Below are 17,990 nucleotides of genomic sequence, written 5' to 3' on the forward strand. Positions count from 1 at the left end.
ACTTTTAGTGAAGGCTCTAGGCTCGCTTCACTGAGTCCTGGAGAGCAGGGATTGGTGAGGGAGTCAGGAAGTGGCTATGCAGGTAGGGCCTGGCCCAAACTGGGTGTCAGGGTAGAAGGTGTGGAAGGAAGGATCTGAGGATGGTGACGAAGGTGAGGGTGCTGAAAGGAAGGAGGACCAACACAGGAAACAGGAAATGCAGGCATTGGGCCTTTGGCAGCTGTTCCCTTCTCCACCATTTGCAAATGTGTTCCTCTGAGTGACTTGGGGAACCCCTAGGAGGGGGTGGGCAAGTAGAGCTGAGCTGTCCTTGAAGCAGCTATAATCAACTAATCCAACTGCTGGTTTTCTCTGAGGTGGCTACCTGTGTCAAAATCCCCTGGGGAACTAATGAAGAATTCAGGCTCCTGGGCAACCTCATATTCAAGTAGGACTCCCGGGATGTGGCCCAGGAATTTGCAGTCCAAAGTTAGAGCTATCCTATGCTCAGTCCACCCCCGGCTCCCTGAACCCCCTTTGCCTGCTCTGGTTCCTCAGAGACCTTAGATCCAAGATGTGCACGTCTGGGGTAATACAGACCCACCCGATGGTCTGACTGCGCGGTGTGGATGATCACTGAAGCTTAGCGGGATCCTGGTGTCCGACCTCCCTCTGCCCCAGCTCTTCGTAACATCAGCCTCTCCCAGCTCGGTGCTCAGGTATACCAGGTAGGGTCACACTCGCTGTGTGACTGAGTTGTGTGCCAACGGGGTTAGAGGATAAGGGGCTGGGGACTGAAAGGTCTGAGCAACCCCGTTCCGCCCCGCCACCCCCATCCATACCCCTTTCCAGCGGGGTAGGAAGATCTGGTTTTTACAGAACGGTGTGGCCACAGAGGCCAATATTATGACCCTCCTTCCACTGGCTGGAAGGAAACTAGAGACCACGGATTTCACCAATAGGAAGGCAATATGCAAATATTGCCCAGCGTTAATTGGCTGATGGACAGATGTGTACCATTCATTCTTGTGCTCTGAGACTTGGAGCTTGGAGCACAACTTTGAGGTAGAGGTTGCATTTGGAAGAAATTATTGAACGCCCACCTTGTGCCAAGTCCTGTGTCAGGGCATACAGGGGTGAATAAGACCGGCAAGGCACCGCCCTCGTGGAACTTACATTCTAGTAAACTAATAAGAACATAAATAAATGAACAATTTGTTTTCTAAATTTCAGATCTGGGTGTTGCCACGAAGACAATGCACCAAGGAGCTGTAACACCAGCGATACTGTAACAAGTCCTGCAAGGGTATATTCTAAGAGCAGCAGAGGAGGGCAAGACCAATTACCCTGGTGGTGGAGTGAGAGGTGAAAAGAGGAGGTGCCCTTGAGCATGGAGCTAAAGAAGGAGGAGGAATTTCCTCCCCTAGCTGAGGGGGCAGTATGTGGGAAGTACATGAACTTTAGGAACCCCAGGAACTGTGAGGTAGATGGAGGGAAGAGTGTGCAGGGCAGGAGACAGCAGAGTTATGTGGCTTTGGGCAAGTCTTTTACCACCTGAGCCTCAGTTGGCAGAGGATTAAAGATAATGTAGAACACATAGTATATATGTGCACTCAATAAATGCTAAATAAAGAAAGCTCCAGGTGGTGACCACTACTGTCATACTGGGAGAGCCCCTCAATTGTGTTCCCTAGATTTAGGGCTTTGGTCCTACCCCTCTCTCTTCCCTTTTCCCCAAAGCTTATACCTACAGGGCTTCTGTCTTCACTTCTCCCCCTGGAACTTAGCACACTGGCATTTTGTCTTCCTGCCTCCCTAGGGGACAAGGACTCCCAGTAGAGCAGGAAAGACTTGGATAAGCTCCAAGAAAGGACTTCCTTCTCTTTCTGTCAGAGTTGCAGCTGCTCGGAGGAGGGGACAGCGTGCACTTCCCACAGATTTAGAAAATTCTGGAGCTGGAAGAAAGGTTTGTGATTACATATATAGTCCAGAGCTTTTTTTTTTTAATTTAATTTTTTTTTTAGATTTTTTTTGATGTGGACCATTTTTAAAGTCTTTATTGAATTTGTTACAATATTGCTTCTGTCTTACGTTTTGGTGTGGGTTTTTGTACACGAGGCATGTGGGATCTTAGCTCCCTGACCAGGGATCGAACACATACCCCGTGCATTGTAAGGTGTAACCACTGGACCGCCAGGGAAGTTCCTAGCCCAGAGCTTTTCAATTTTTTTTTTTTTGACAGATATCCAATGTAAGAAATGCACTTTACATCAGGACCAGCTGAACTCAAGCTTTATGGAGGCTGAAGTTTGTAAAATTTAGGGACCTCTTTAAAAAAAAAGAATATAAAATTATGTATGCAAAATCAGGTATTTATTTAGAGCAAAAAAATAAATTCCTATAAATTACAAACTTTAAAAGTCTGACTGGGATTTCCCTGGTGGTCCAGTGGTTGAGACTCTGAGCTTCCACTGCAGGGGGTGGAGGTTCAATCCCGGGCCGGGGAACTAAGATCCTGCATGCCGTGTGGAGTGGGCAAAACAAACAAACAAAATATAAAAAGTAAAAAAAAAAGAGTCTGACAAACACCATAATCATAAAGTCAGAACAATAAGAAATTTTCACTAAACTACCTGACGTATTGCTTTACTACCTTTTTTTCTGCAATTTGAAGATGCATGCTTTTCATATAGCAGTGACTTTCTTATATTTTCTATAAAGAGAAAGAAAAGTCAGGCTTCTAGCATGTTTGATCAAAATGTTTTTTGTTTTATTATTTTAGAAAAGTTTTTCTCAGCTTTGCAATCAGTTTTTGGTAATGTCATGTAAACCTAAAATGTTTAATTTTGTCAAATTTGGGAAAGACAAATTTTCTGTGTGGTTTCACTAGGAGCCGCAGACTTTGTCAGAACAAAATGTGGTGTGTATGAGACAGAACCCCATGAGTCATGATATATAAAACATTTGAAGACATACACAGATGTACTTGCTATGTACAGTACTGTTATGGGTTGGTGTCCTACAACAGAGGCATCCTGGTTAATTCTACTGCACATGATTCTCCTGCCCCAAAAAGAAAATAGCATGTGGTGCATTTATAATTAGATATGCTGTGTTATTAATTGTGTTCCCAATGGCGTGGACTTTTGCTGTAACTAGATCAGTGGGAACTCAATCCTCCACATGTAATTTTACACGTCTGAGAATTGGAAGAGTTTTCCATAGACTGGCTTCTGGCTCTATACAACGCAGACCTGGGTTCTCCTCCACTGCCCACATTCTTCCCACGTCAGGTGCCTAGGTGTCATGGTGACGTAGTGATGTGACCTCTGTCCCTGCACCTTTATGTCAGGACACCAGGTGAATTGACATGGTGACTGGGTATGGGTGATTGGAGTATTTCTGGGAACCATTCCCTACACTAGGATGCTAGCAATCACCTAACTATTCTAGAAGTTGACTGTGAACCTTATAACTATAATCTACTAAACTCAAACTAAATGTATGTCCAACTCAATTTCCCATTAGTTGGATCTCAGAGTAGTTGGACACAGCCTTTGGAAAGAGAAAAGTGTTTTACTGATATGGAACAATCTTCAAGATATATTAAGAGAATAAAAGCAAGGTACGAGACAGTGTGGCACACTTGCACCTGTGTGGTGTGTAGGGTATCTCTGGAAGGAAGCAGGAGAAGGGTATTCGCCTCTGAGTAGCTGTGGGGACCGGGGTGGATGGGGGACTTGCTTTTCCCTGTAAAGCCCTTTTGAGCTTTGTGAAGTGTTTTTTAAATCGCATGCATGTCTTCTTTTTCTTTTTCTTTTCTTTCTCTCTTTTTTTTTTTTAGATAAATGCTTAGCAGTTGACAATCTATTTTTCAACCTAATTTAGATTGTTCTCTTAGTGGCCAGCAGGAGGAGGCAAATGCTTTCTGTCTCTTGGAGAGAGGTTTCCCCTTCTACAACCTTCAGAAAACACCATGGCTGTGCCCTGTAGCTGGAACCCAGACTCCAGGTGGGGTCTTAAAAGGAAAATAAGTGAAAATAAGTTGTCATTACGAACTCTAGGGAATCTCTGATTTTTAAAATAGCTTTATTGAGATATAATTCACATGCCGATCAGGAGCTTGGCGCAGCTGGGAATTCTCGGTTGGGAGTTGTAATCAGGTGTTGCTTCTGTACTCCATGGATCTGCCGCATCAGCTGTGACCAGGCCATTAAGGCATCCAAGCCCCCATTGTCCACAGGAAGACTGGGTGCTCTGGACCCAGGGGGAGGAACCGGGCTCAGGGCTGAGGTCTCCTCTCCCCCAGGAAGGGCACTCCAGGACTACCCAAGTAACAGAAACAGTTTGCTTTATTGTTTAATTTCTAGAGAGATGTTCTCTATGGAAAAAATGTTCCTCTTGCCACTTATAAGAAGCAGAACATAGAACATTATAGTCTCTTGTGTAAATGCACCCAGTACCACATGTGCATAGGTAGGTATGACCCTGAGAAGGAGCCTCCCTGGTCCAAAGGACCTGGGTAACATGCTGGGAGGGGGTGGGGGGAAGAGGAAGTGAAGGGGCAATGCATCACTGGATTGGAGCCACTGAAAGTACCCCCCTTCTGAGCCCTGTTATGAGTGGTTCCTGCTGCTGATCTACCATCCAGCCACCCATTCGTCCATCCACCCCTCACCCACCCACCCAATCACCTATTCACCTTTTCATCCTCCCATGCACTCATCCATCCATCCATCCATCCATCCATCCATCCATCCATCCATCCATCCACCCTTGAGTTAAGATCAACCTGATAAGGTCCAGCCAAGAGCTGAGGAAGAGTTCTAGGTGGAGGGAACAGCAAGGACAAAGTCTTGAGGCTGGAATGAGTTTGGCGAATCCACGGGTCAGCCTGGCCAGGGGGCACGTGTGATGAGATGAGGCTGCAAGGTGGACAGGACCGGATCGGCGGGACCTTGTCAGCCAAGGTGGGAGTTTGGATTTGTTCTAAGTGTGAGAAGAAGCCACTGGAGGGTTTCGAGCAGGAGAGTGGGGTGTTGTCATTTCCATTTTACAAAGACCCCAACGGGTGGTGAAAAGATTGTGGGGGCAGGAGCGGAGAAGGAGAGACAGTGAAGTGGCTGTGACCCACCCCTTCCTCCCACAAGGGCCCTCCCCAATTCCAGGTGAGGCGAGGATGACCCAGGAGCTCCAGTGGACCTAGGCAGTCCTGGAAGGATGTGCACTGGGAGTGTGGCCAGGTGCAGCCAGCAGCTGGGGTTCAGGGTGAGGCCACAGAACCCGGCGATCAGGTTAAACAAGGAAGATCCCTGGACCAGATGAGGTAAGAGCTCTGTGGATGTCCGTTGAAGGACAGACGGTCGGCTGGTCAGAGATGCAGAAGCAGGGCTGGACGTCCAAGCAGACCTGATATTAATATTTAATAACAGCGAACATTTATTTATTCAGCTGAACATGGGTCGGCACAGTGATTAGCACTTCACGTACGTTCTCCCTTAAGGCCCACATCTGCCCTGTGAGGTGTGACCGTGACAGTTCCCATTTTGCAGACGGACCAGCTGAAGCCCAGAGAGGTTACGTGACTTGCCCAAGGTCACACAGCTATAGACAGACCTCCCTGTGCCTGAGGCTAACACAACTGAAGAAAGATTGTGGGAATAAGAGGGGCTTTTCTCTGTATAGGGATGGGAAAGCACAGATCATAAGCCCTAGATCTGTCCAGGGGAAACAGGGCCCCGATCTTGCTGGTGTGATCATTTGGCCCCTTGAGATGGTACATCTGGCTGTCACCAGCGTCTTTCTCCTTACCCATCATGCTCTAGTCCCAGGCTCCCTGGGCTCTGGGAGGATGGACGCTGGCTTCCCAAGGAGAACTGTCCTCCAGGGGCAGGGGGAGGGATGTGCTCACCAGCCAGAGTCCAGGCTCTTAGATGCTGCTTGTTGCAGATTCGCTCCGAGCTTCTGCTCTCTCCACTGTCCTGGATACTCGGCTTCATCGTCTCAGGTGAAACCTCTGCCCATTTAGGAATCCTCCCTCAAAGCAAGGAAGGAAGACATTTGTTTCTTAATTTTTAGCATCTATTATGCGCCCCACATGCTACATAGGTTAACTTTTTTAATTTAAAAAATCTTTAAAAATTCTCACAATTGGGAATTCCCTGGTGGTCCAGTGGTTAGGACTCCGTGCTTCCACTGCAGGGGGCACGGGTTTGATCCCTGGCTGGGGAACTAAGATCCTGCATGCTGCATAGCCAAAAAAAACAAAACAAACAAACAAACAAAAATTCTCACAATCACCCCGTGAAGAAGATACTATTAGCTCCCTTTCACAAATGAAGAAACTGAGGCTTGAAGTGACTTGACGTGGCTCCTCAGCTTGCAGGTGACAGAGCCAGGATGTGTTATTTGCCTATTTGATGCCAAAAGCTCGGTGCTTTCCATGAGCCCCGTCCTGGCACCTCCTGGTCTCAGAAAGAGGAAGTTGGAGAGGGAATGAGCAGGGAGGGAAGTGCGGACAGACATCACTGATGAGTTGATTTGTTTGTTCTTTGGGAGGAGAAGGACAGGAGAGGAGATAGGCAGGGATCCCACAGACCTCAGGACCAAAGTCCCCCAACAGCAGGAGGCCTGGTGGGTGACAGTTACTGGAAGCCACGGGCCAAACTCTCCATTAGGCCTAGCAGAACACAGTGGCTCGGGCCCAGACAATTTAGGGGCCCACCAAAATGTTTTAATCTCTTATAAAATCAGAAGAGGAATTCCCTGGCAGTCCAGTGGTTAGGGCTCCATGCTTCCACGGCAGGGGGCACAGGTTCCATCCCTGGTTGAGGAACTAAGATTCCATATGTCACGTGGTGTGGCCAAAAAAATAAAATCAGAAGAGAAAATGAACTTTCAGGTAGACAAAAGTGTTTTAATAAATAGCATTGAGGGACTTCCCTGGTGGCTCAGTGGTTAAGAATCCGCCTGCCAACGCAGGGGACACGGGTCGATCCCTGGTCGGGGAAGATACCACATGTCGCGGAGAGCTAAGCCTGTGTGCCGCAAGTACTGAAGCCTGCGCACCTAGAGCCTGTGCTCCGCAACAAGAGAAGCCACCGCAGTGAGAAGCCCTCGCACCGCAACGAAGTGTAGCCCCCGCTCACTACAACTAGAGAAGGCCCGTGCGCAGCAACGAAGACCCAACGCAGTCAAAAATAAATAAACGAATAAATTTATTTATTTAAAAAATATATATATGTAACATTGATATATTTATTCAATGCAGTCATAAAATATAATTACATATATGTATGTTTATGTCTATGTGTATATAATATATATTTTCTAATGGAGGAAGGGACCCATGAAGGCAGAAATACCTCAGGCTCACAAAAGTCATGACGGGGCCCTGGGAGTTTGCAAGGAGAACATTCCCACAGGCCTGGGGCTCAGACTTGGCCGCCAGGTGGAGGTGAGCAGCCTTCCTCCCAGCTGACACAGGTAGGGCACTGGACTCCTGATAATAATGACAAATGTTTTCTGTTAACTATTAACGAAGTGCCAGGCTTTGTCTCCCTTAATCCTCACAACACTTATTGCTCTCATTTTACAGAGGAGGAGACTGAACTCAGAGAGGTTAGAACAAAGATTCCAGAGCTGTACTGACCTCTAAATGACATTGGAGAACCCCCTCTGGCCCCAGGAATCTGGGACTTTCTGAAGCCTTCCATTGGGGTGTCATTAATTATTTTCTAGTCGTTTCCTGTGCCCAAGCTTGTCTCTCTACTAGACTTGGCCTCTTTAAGGCCTGGCTTTATTTTGTACTTTTCTTCTATGGGGGCCTCAATCCCATGCATTTGAATCAAGTCTTTTGTGCTTTTGTTCCATGAGGGAGACCCTGTGTGGCCAGCTAGGCCATGTCCTCCTTGGCACCTCAGAGGTGGACACACCAGCAGCTTTGTTACGGCTGCTCCTCACTGTTGTCCCTCAGTGCAGCCTGGTGGCCTGCTGTACAATTCAGTGAAGGCAGATCTGTAAGGGCCCATCATGAAGTCCTGGGAACTTGCTTTTGTAGCCGCTTTATTCGCTTAACACTGTACCATGAGCAAGGAACCACGGCCATTGAGGGTCTCCTCAAAGTGTGATTTCTGATGGCCGCATAATAGTTCATTTATATTTTCTTAGCACCATTAACTTAGCCAATCCTGTAGTATTGATGTTTCACTTTCTAACTCTTCCCTGATGATGATGATGATTTTTGCTATTCAGTCAGTCAGTCAATAAATATTTATTAAGCATGTACTAAGTGCTGAGAACAACTTTCTGATCATCTGGCTTGATTCAAGGGTAACATTTGGAATATTGAGCAGAACATCTGAAAACCTACGAGAAGGGGCCAAAGTAGTAGGTAGAGGAAAATTCATAGCTTTAAATACAGTTATTAGTAAGAAGAAAAGATGAAAAGTCAATGAACTAAACATTCACCTCAAGAAGTTAGAAAAAGAGCAATAAAAGAAAAAGTAAAAAAAAAACTCTAAAAGTTAATTAGCATAAAAGCAGAAAATAATGAAGGAAACAAAACCAAGAGCTGGTTCTTTAAAAAGACCAAGGTAGTAGAATGTCTAGGGACATGTGTGGACTGCAGATTCTTTATTTATTTATTTTAAAAATTTATTTATTTTAAAAATATATTTATTTATTTTTGGCTGCTTTGGATCTTCGTTGCTGCATATGGGCTTTTTTTAGTTACGGCAAGCAGGGCCTACTCTTCGTTGTGGTGCACGGGCTTCTCAATGCAGTGACTTATCTTGTTGCAGAGCATGGGCTCTAGGTACACGGGCTCAGTAGTTGTGGCATGCGGGCTCAGTAGTTGCGGCACACGGGCTTAGTTGCTCCGCGGCATGTGGGGTCTTCCTGGCCCAGGGATTGAACCCATGTCCCCTGCATTGGCAGGTGGATTCTTAACCACTGTGCCACCCAGGGAAGTCCCTGCAGATTCTTTAGTCAGGAGGCTTTCATGAGCATTATTTCTCCCACCAAACTTCTGATAACAATTGCTTGGCAAAGTGTATTACTTATCTACTGTTGTGTAACAAATTAACCAGAACTTAGGGACTTAAAATAAGAAACACATTTCTTACAGTTCCTGGGGTCAGGAATCCAGACAGGACTTAGCTGGGTGCCCTCTGGCTCAGGGTCTCTCACAAGGCTGCAGTCAAATTGTTGGTGACACCAGCCATCCCAAGGCTCAAATGGGAGAAGATCCGCTGCCAAGTTCACTCACATGGGTATTGGCAGGGCTCAGGTCCTCATCACTGGTTGGCTGGAGACGTCAGTTCTCTGGCACATGGACTTCTCCATAGGACTGCTGATAAAATGGCTCACTTGCTTCTTCCCCCAGAGCTAGGGCAGAGAGAGAGAGAGAGAGAGAGAATGAGAGAGAGTGAGAGAGCAGTCTTTTTGTAATCTTTCTTTTCATAATCAGTCTTTTGAAATCTAATCTTCTAGCATTCTGTTCTAGAATTCTAGTATGCTATTAGAATTGAGTCACTGGGTCTAGCCTCGCTCAAGGGGAGCCAGTTATACACGGGTGTGAATACCAAGAGTAGGGATCATTGGGGGCCAGCTAAGAGGCTGCCACCACACAAAGGGTTTAAGATCATACTCCTCCTGGAGGTCAAATATTGTTTTTGCTAAGTGAGGGCAGTGTAACATGCCTTGGCAGTCATCTGAGCAATGGGTTGGTAGACAAGGCAAGCTCTGCTACTTGTTAGTTGTATGAGGCCTGGGAACCTTTGTTCCTCATCTGAAAAATGGGGTAATAGTAAAGATCACCTCCAGAATTTATTGAGTTTATTGTGATGAGGCCTGGAAAAAGTGCTCTGTAAAGTGTAAAATACCCTGCAGAAGGTAGGCATTATTAAGAGAACAAGGTTGGAGATGCAAGTGTCAGTGATTTTTTCCTTTCCTTTATTAGTATTTTAAAAATCTTCCATTGATGTAAAACATACACACAGAAAAGAGCACAGTTCATAAGTGTGGTCATGTTCTCCTGTCTTTAAACATTCTTCTAAAACAAGTGAACTTTTAAGTTCTTTTTACTTTGTGTACTTTCTACTGTGGGCTAGAATTACTGATATCATCAGAAAAATGTCACCTCTACAAGGTGTAGTTTCTGTTGATTAGAGAGTTTCCATTTATGAAGCACTTTCAACTCCTTATCTTGCTTGGGTTTTACAATGGCCCTGGGAGAAAGATCAAGAAGGGATCAATTTCCTTGTGAGGAAATCACTCTCGTCTCAGGGCGGGCCGGGGACTGAAGGCGGCGTCCTCTGTGAGTGCTGCGCAGTGAGCCACCTGTCAGCTCCTGGCACAGAAGGGCCTTCAGCAGGGCTGGCCCACCAGCACCCCACCCAGAGTGGCTACCGCCAGCTCTACTGGAAAACTCTCCAACTCGCCAGACCAGGGCTCTAGAAAAATTCTACTTCTGGGAATCCGCCTTAAAAAAGTTGTCATGATGCTGCCAGACGTTATGTGCAAATAATTGAATGCAGTAGCATTTTTAATAGCAAACACTTGGAATTAATGTAAGTGTTCAGCAGAAGGAAATAGGTTGAATAAATTTAATCATTGAAAGGTAGAGTATTTCACTGCCATTAAGATATAGTTCTGAAATATACATTTGTGGGCTTTAATGTTTACTGAATGAAGCAGGATCAACAATTGAATAGACAACGTGTGTCTATGATATAAATCCATTGAAAACCGCGTGGAAGGAAATGTGCCAATAAAATAAGCAGGTTCCATCCTGGTGGTGGGATTATGAGTGATCGTATTTCTTTTTATTTATTTATTTATTTTTATATTTATTTTTGGCTGTGTTGGGTCTTCGTTTCTGTGCGAGGGCTTTCTCAAGTTGCGGCAAGCGGGGGCCACTCTTCATTGCGGTGCGCGGGCCTCTTCACTATCGCGGCCTCTCTTGTTGCGGAGCACGGGCTCCAGACGCGCAGGCTCAGTAGTTGTGGCTCACGGGCCTAGTTGCTCCGCGGCATGTGGGATCTTCCCAGACCAGGGCTCGAACCCGCGTCCCCTGCATTGGCAGGCAGATTCTCAACCACTGCGCCACCAGGGAAGCCCTCTTTTTATTTGAGATCTCTAATTGACTATGGTAAGCATGTCAATTACATAAGTAGCAGGGGTAAAGAGCAAAGCACGGAAATCCCATTACCCACCCCACCCTCCCCAGCCCTCCCACTCCCTTCCCTACTTAGTTTGTTATTGATACTTCTAGATGTTTTCTTTGAATCCACCATGTGTTGCTTTTAAAACTTTCACAGACAATCAGAAAAATCATGAGGTGAGGGGAGAAAACAAAAGACTCTCAAAATGAATCTGGACATCATAAAAGGATAGAGATTTTTACAAACAAGTCTCTCTGTTTAAGGATGAAAAAGTGGGGCTCAGGGTTGTCGGGTAGCCTGCCAAGCTCACATGGTTTGTGCCCGCTCCTGGTGCCCAGTTCAGCGCTGCTTCTGGGTTCACATGCCCTCGAGATCTGGGAGGAGGCTGGGAAGCTGGGCTGGAGGGAGGCCAGGAGGATGCTCTGGGCTGAGTGGGCCGGGCCACTCAGGGTTGAGGAGCCTTCTGCCTGTTTGTTCTGGGTACCAGGAGATGTGGGTGGAGAAACACCCTGGCAGAAAGGACCAAAGTCCTCATTTATGGCCTTGGGGGAGTTAATGTGTAATATTCTAGGATATAAGCTGGACTGTGAGGTGAGACCCTGAGCCCAGATCTCCAGGAGCCACCGAGGGCTGCCGTCAGGAGCTGCCACCATGTCGGTGAGGATGCCGGCTCCCCACTGCCCACCTCCTCCAACCCTCTGCCTCTTCGCCTGAGTGGGGGTGGGGTGGATGCTGGCGGAAAAGCATCGCTGCCCCTCCAGCCTCTGTTTCCTCATCTGTATACTGAGGAAGTTGGACAGATCACCTCCACAGCCCACCCCCTTTTAAAAAAGTATTTATTTATTTACTTGGCTGTGCTGCGTCTCAGTGGCTGCACGCGCGGGATTTTTAGTTACGGGCATGTGGGATCTGTTCCCCAACCAGGGATCGAACCAGGTCCCCTGCATTGGGAGTGTAGAGTCTTAACCACTGGACCACCAGGGAAGTCCCTCCACAGCCCTTTAGCACCGAGGTTCTCTGCTCCCTCCACCACCGTTCTGAGCCTGTTTCTTTCCCCCTCTAGCCTCAGTTTTCTCATCAGTAATTTTTTTTTTTTTTTGCCTATTCCCCTCAGCTTGCGGGATCTTATTTTCCCGACCAGGGATCAAACCTGGGGCCCCCTGCAGTGGAAGCGCTGGAGTCCTAACCTCTGGACCGCCAGGGAATTCCCTCTCATTGGAAATATTAATCGTGGCAATAATAGTAACTGCTAACATCTATAGACATCTTTAACCTATTGAAGATGAAGAAACTGAGACTCGAAGATTCACTTGCCCAAGATCACAATCTGTAAATTGCAGGGGTCGAGGTTCTTTGAGGTCTCTTGCTAATTCTTTGATTGCAAACCCTGCTCTGCCATAGCCTACTGTGTGGCCTTGGACAAGGTACCCTCTCTGAGCCTCAGTCTCCCATATTTGGGGAATTGGATCACAGATGGCATCTTCTGAGTATGGTATATTGGTTTCCTGCGGCTGCCATAACAAATTTACTCTCTCACAGTTTTGGAGGCTTGGGGTCTGAAATCCAGGTGTTGACAGGGACATGCTCTCTCTGAAGGCTCTAGGGGAGGATTCTTTCACGTCTTTTCCAGCTTCTGTTGGTTGCTGGCAATCTGTAGCCATCCTTGGCTTGTAGCTGTATCCCTCCAATCTCTGCCTCCGTCTTCACATGGTCTTTTCTGTGTGTCTGTGTTTCTGGGTCCAAATTTCCCTCTTCTTATAAGGACACCAGTCATATTGGATTTAGGGCCCACCCTCAGCCACTACGACCTCACCTCCACTTGGCCCTATTTCCAAATAGGTCTCATTCACAGGCTCCGAGTAGACATGGTTTTCTGGGAGACAATATTCAAGTCAGCACAGGTGAGATGCAGGGTGTGGATGTGACTGGAGGGTCCAGCGTGGATGGCACGGTGCTCTCCCCACCCTCTGCCTCCCAGGGAGGACCTTTGTGCCCAGAGACTTACCCTACTTTCTCCTTCCCCTGGTCGTCTCATCCCTCCCTTTTTTTCCTCCTTCCTCAGAGACAACCTAGTTCAAATCTCTTATACTAAAGATGGGGGAACCGAGGTCCAGAAGGTGGCACAGCTGGCCCCCAGTCACTTGGCCAGTTAGGAGCAGAGCTGGCACTAGATCCTGACCCCTGACACCTGCCCCCACCCCGACCCCAGCTTTGCCTCCCTGTCTCTCTCTGGGCTTCAGACTTTGTTAAGCAGGTGGGTCAGGCCCCCTCCCACGGGCATCCCTGTTTGTCCAGATGCACCCCGAGCCTGGCTTTTCTCATGCCCCTGCCCTGCAGCAGCCTTGGGGTCTCGGGTTCTTCTGTTTGAGCCAGGCAGCCACCAGGACGTACAGGGGCAGTGGGGGTGCTTCTCCCCATCCCAGTCCCACCCTGACTGTCCCAGGGTCCTGGTGGGTGGCGCATGCAACTAGGAGGAGACAGGAGAGTCCTCACGCCATCTGGTGGGGATTGTGCGTGCCGCAGGGCACACAGCTGTGAGGGTCTGCTTGGTGGCAGGGCGCCCATGTTCCTCTTTGGGACGGACTGGATAACCTCTCTAAGGAGGGCATTCTCTGTCTATCTGTGAGAGGCTGAAGGAGAATTTTAATCCAGTCTGGCCGGTGATCCAACTGTTACCCTAAGCGCCCATCTGAGGAGTTAGGCTTCCTGCCTCCGAATCCCACTTTCTCGAAGGCAGGGAGATTTCCCCCCACCCAGGGGACGTCTGGCCGCGTCTGGAGACATTTTTGGTCGTCACAACTTGGGGGGAGGGTGCTACTGGCACCTGGTGGATAGAGACCAGGGATGCTGCTCTACCACCTACAGCACACAGGACAGACCCACAAGAGTGATCCAGCCCAAATGTCCAGGGTGCTGAGGCTGGGAAACCCTGCTCTGGGGCATCATAGGGTCTGACGTGCTGTGAGGCTCCACTCTGCTGGGCTTGGCAAGGCCTCTTTCAGGCCTTCCTTTTTTAAAAAAAATTTGTTTTATTTATTTATTTATTTAGGCTGCGTTGGGTCTTCGTTGCTGCGCGCGGGCTTTCTCTAGTTGCGGCGAGCGGGGGCTACTCTTTGTTGTGGTGTGTGGGCTTCTCATTGCTGTGGCTTCTCCCCTTGCGGAGCACGGGCTCTAGAGCGCAGGCTCAGTAGTTGTGGCTCGTGGGCTCTAGAGTGCAGGCTCAGCAGTTGTGGCGCACGGGCTTAGTTGCTCTGCGGCATGTGGGATCTTCCCAGACCAGGGCTCAAACCCGTGTCGCCTGCATTGGCAGGCGGATTCTTAACCACTGCGCCACTGGGGAAGCCCTCAGGTCTTCCTTTTAAAATGCACTGCCTCCAGGAGAACCGGGCAACCCTACCCCTGTGTATGAACTGGCAGATTATTTTCCCTCTTCGTGGAAAGGAGGCAGCTGCCAGCAGGGGAATATTGATCCTCCCCCCACGGACACCGCCCTTGACTTACAGCAAAGCGCCCGGTCCCACGAGTTGGTTCAGGGCTTCCCAGGTGTGCTCTCTCCAGAAAGAAAAAAAAAAAAAAAAAAATCAGTGAACAGAAATCCCACAATGTAAATGTGTTCTCCCATAAAGTGTTCTAAATATTTGGTGGCTGCTGTATCCTGTCTGGCCCAACCTCACACCCTCCAACCATGGATGTGAAAACTGGACATTTTCTCGGGCTGGGATAATGAGCTTTGAAAACCCAGCTTTGAGAGCCTCCCTCTAACCGTAGTAAAGTTGTGGGAACCCCTGCTATACGAAATTCAGACAGTGCCAAGGTCGATGGAAAAATAGGAAGCAGATGGATACTGTAGTAGCAATAAATAAGCACAAAGACCACAGTCCCTTGATTTGCTTTTAGCCTGTGCCCTATTTGTGGGCTTCACAAACGTGAGCTCTCATCCTCCCAACCAGCTCAAAGGAGGCGCTATTAACCTCAGGGCCTCCAACAGCATCTGTTACACAGTGGACGCTCGGCAACTGGTTCTGAATGAATAAATCAAATTAGCCCATTTTATAGATGAGGAAAGTGAGGTATGGAGAGGGATTTTGATGGACATGTTCAGACACGTGACTTATGGAGTTTTATAGATTCTTCATTTAGGATGGGCCTAGACCTGCCTGTGATACAGTCATTTTCTGTCAGTAAAATGACTCCAAGTTTGTGCAAGAACTAAGCATATCCTTGTTTGGGGGATTTTGCAGAGGGCACTGTGCATCATCACTTAAACACTTTTGGGAACAGTGAGGTGGGCAGGAGTCAGTCTATCCATTTCATAGATGGGCAAACTGAGGTTCCCTCAGCTGGGCCCTATGTCTCCGGATCTGGCTGTTCTTCAGGCTGCAGTGGATGAGAGTGAAGCAAAATGGGCAAGAGGGGGGCTCCGGGAAGCTTTGATCTGAGCACTCTGGCTCTTTCCCTTGCCAGCTCCGTACTCTCATGTGGGCAGAGGGAGAGTGAGGCCTGGGGCCAGGTCGGGATGGGATGATGCTGGTGAATGGGCTTCACCAGCAGAAGAGCGCTGGGCACGTGTGTGATTGATTTGTGTGGGTTGTTTCTCTGTTGGCGCAGGGGAAATTTGAGATTATGAACATGGACATGAAGGTGGGGACAACCCTGAAGATCAAGGGCAAGATCGCAGATGATGCTGATGGGTGAGCCAGTGGGGGGGCAGGTGAGGCAGGAGGGGGAGGGGGGCTGCCCACAGACCTGGAACAGGCTGGGAAGGGCAGCCTTGTGAAATGGTCGGACAACGAGAGTGACCTCAGACCAGGGGCCTTCTGTACACTCTTGCACGCTCTCACCCCCTCCCACACCCCTGCTGGCTCCTCTTCTGTTAGGGCTGCTTTCACATCTGAGGCTTCAGTATTCACAGTGGATGCCATGTGCTCAGTTCCTTGGCCCCAACAGACACTGAAGGGGCAGGTGAGAGATCCCGGAAGCTCTGCCCAGTCCTCTGCGGAGTCAGGTGCCTCTATTGAAGGCCCAAACCCCCAGGGAACCACCCTCTTGACCCAGCTGAAGGGTCAGAGGCCGGCCTTTCACACACATTATACCAGTGACAGCCGCCAGGAGCCGCCAAGTGGTCTTGTTTGCCTTCTCTCCATTAGAATCCGAGGCATTTCTCCGCCTCAGATGTCACAGCTCAGCGTTAGCCTCTCCTGTGTGCAGGACAATGTCAGCATTTCTTGGGACTGATCTCCATCAACTTTTGGTTGGGGAAGGGCAGGCAGACACATTGTGTAGGAACCAAGAGAAAAATCACCCCTTTCTCCTGCATGGGTCCCTAAGGGTTGCAGAAATGTGGGATACCTCTGGTCTGAGACGTCCCAATGAAGGCACCCCATGACTCGGAACGTCCCACTCTCAGGGACCCTGAAGGTCTAACTCAGGCCCCTGTAGTGATCTTTTCAAGAGATCACACAACTCCTGATTGCATACCTCTAATGACAGGGAGCTCACCACTTTAGGTGTCCAACTATTTATGGCCAAACTTAATGGGTCTTCAGATAGTTGAGAACAGCAATTCTTTCCCCCAGGATAGACACCTTCATTTCCTGAAATGTCACTATTAGTTACCCTCTTGTCAGGAACCTTAGTCTGTGCTCTAAATGGAATGTGATACTCCAGTGCCAAGTCTGATCAAGTTGTCACCTCCCTTGTTTTCAGGTACAGACCTCAATTAACACAACCTTTGGTGATTCTTCCAGTTTGTGGTCAACCCTGCGACCCAAGCTGTTTTAGCCAGGGCTAGCCCCTTATTCTCACCTGTTACTCCTTCCCCTGCAGCTTTGTGATTAATCTGGGCCAGGGGACAGATAAACTGAACCTGCATTTCAACCCACGTTTCGGTGAATCCACCGTCGTCTGCAACTCACGGGATGGCAACAGCTGGGGGCAGGAGCAACGGGACAGTCACATGTGCTTCAGCCCGGGATCAGAGGTCAAGGTGAGGTCAAAGGCGGGAGGGGCCTGAGGAGGATATCAAGGGGAGAGCCCAGATGGTAGGGCACCCTGGCCTAGACACGGGCTGGGATCGTCTGAGCCACCAGGCACTGCCGTGGCCCCTTTCCAGGGTGCTCCTGCCTCCCTGATGCCTTCCCTCCCACTACAGCTCCTCGTGACCTTCGAGAACGACGAATTCAAGGTGAAGCTGCCAGACGGGCACCAGTTGACCTTTCCCAACAGGCTGGGCCACGACCACTTGAGCTACCTGAGTGTGCAGGGCGGGTTCAACATCTCCTCCTTCAAGCTAGACTGAGGGCAGCACCTCGCCAGAACGCAGGACCCCGGAGCGGATTCCCGCTCCTGACCCCCAGCTACCGCCAGTCACGCGGAATCAGCAGCCCTTGGGTCCCGGCTTCCCATCTGCTGTTCCTAACCCTCTGCGCTCATCCCCCAAGGCTAAGAACCAACAAAAGAATCCACTTTTATAGTCTTTCCGTGGTAGGAACTGTGGTGCTTTCCATTATTTTAATGCTCCCAGCATCCTCATGATACAGATGAGGAAACTGAGGCATAAGGTCCTTGGACTGCCAAGTGGGGGCTGGGGGTTGGGACGTGCTCCCGAACACCTCTAAGCCACCAGTCCTGCCTGCTTGTCCCCTTTTGTCACCAGGGCAAGTGCCAAGCTGCCCTGTGGGATTATGGTTCCAGGCACCTGGGCCAGGGGCTGTTCCCGGAACTATAGATAAGGGCTCCCACCTGGGCCTCTTATCTCAGGGCTATTCATTCCGGCCTAATTACTCATTACCCAGTGCCTCGGCCCCTCCCCTCACTGGGGCCCCCTTGGGGAGTCCTTGGCTTTCC

General features: G+C 48.9%; 1 protein-coding gene across 4 annotated transcripts; it reads left to right on the forward strand.

The window, feature by feature from the left end:
* The first annotated feature begins 612 nt into the window (after nucleotides 1-612).
* Nucleotides 613-17,619, forward strand: LGALS2 (galectin 2). Of its 4 annotated transcripts, XM_061205353.1 has the most exons (6): nucleotides 613-707; nucleotides 1,213-1,344; nucleotides 1,873-1,945; nucleotides 15,753-15,835; nucleotides 16,971-17,130; nucleotides 17,296-17,619. In XM_061205353.1, the coding sequence occupies exons 4-6, from the start codon at nucleotides 15,768-15,770 to the stop codon at nucleotides 17,440-17,442; spliced, it is 375 nt and encodes a 124-aa protein (XP_061061336.1). In that variant the 5' UTR covers nucleotides 613-707; nucleotides 1,213-1,344; nucleotides 1,873-1,945; nucleotides 15,753-15,767; the 3' UTR covers nucleotides 17,443-17,619. The 4 variants fall into 4 exon arrangements, with proteins under 4 accessions (XP_061061336.1, XP_061061337.1, XP_061061335.1 ...); XM_061205354.1 differs by lacking the exons at nucleotides 613-707; nucleotides 1,213-1,344 and having other exon boundaries at nucleotides 1,803-1,945; XM_061205352.1 differs by lacking the exons at nucleotides 613-707; nucleotides 1,213-1,344; nucleotides 1,873-1,945 and adding an exon at nucleotides 7,444-7,464.
* The last annotated feature ends 371 nt before the right edge of the window (nucleotides 17,620-17,990 follow it).

The sequence above is a fragment of the Eubalaena glacialis genome, chromosome 11 (genome assembly GCF_028564815.1).
Source record: "Eubalaena glacialis isolate mEubGla1 chromosome 11, mEubGla1.1.hap2.+ XY, whole genome shotgun sequence".
Taxonomy (NCBI): Eukaryota; Metazoa; Chordata; class Mammalia; order Artiodactyla; family Balaenidae; genus Eubalaena; species Eubalaena glacialis.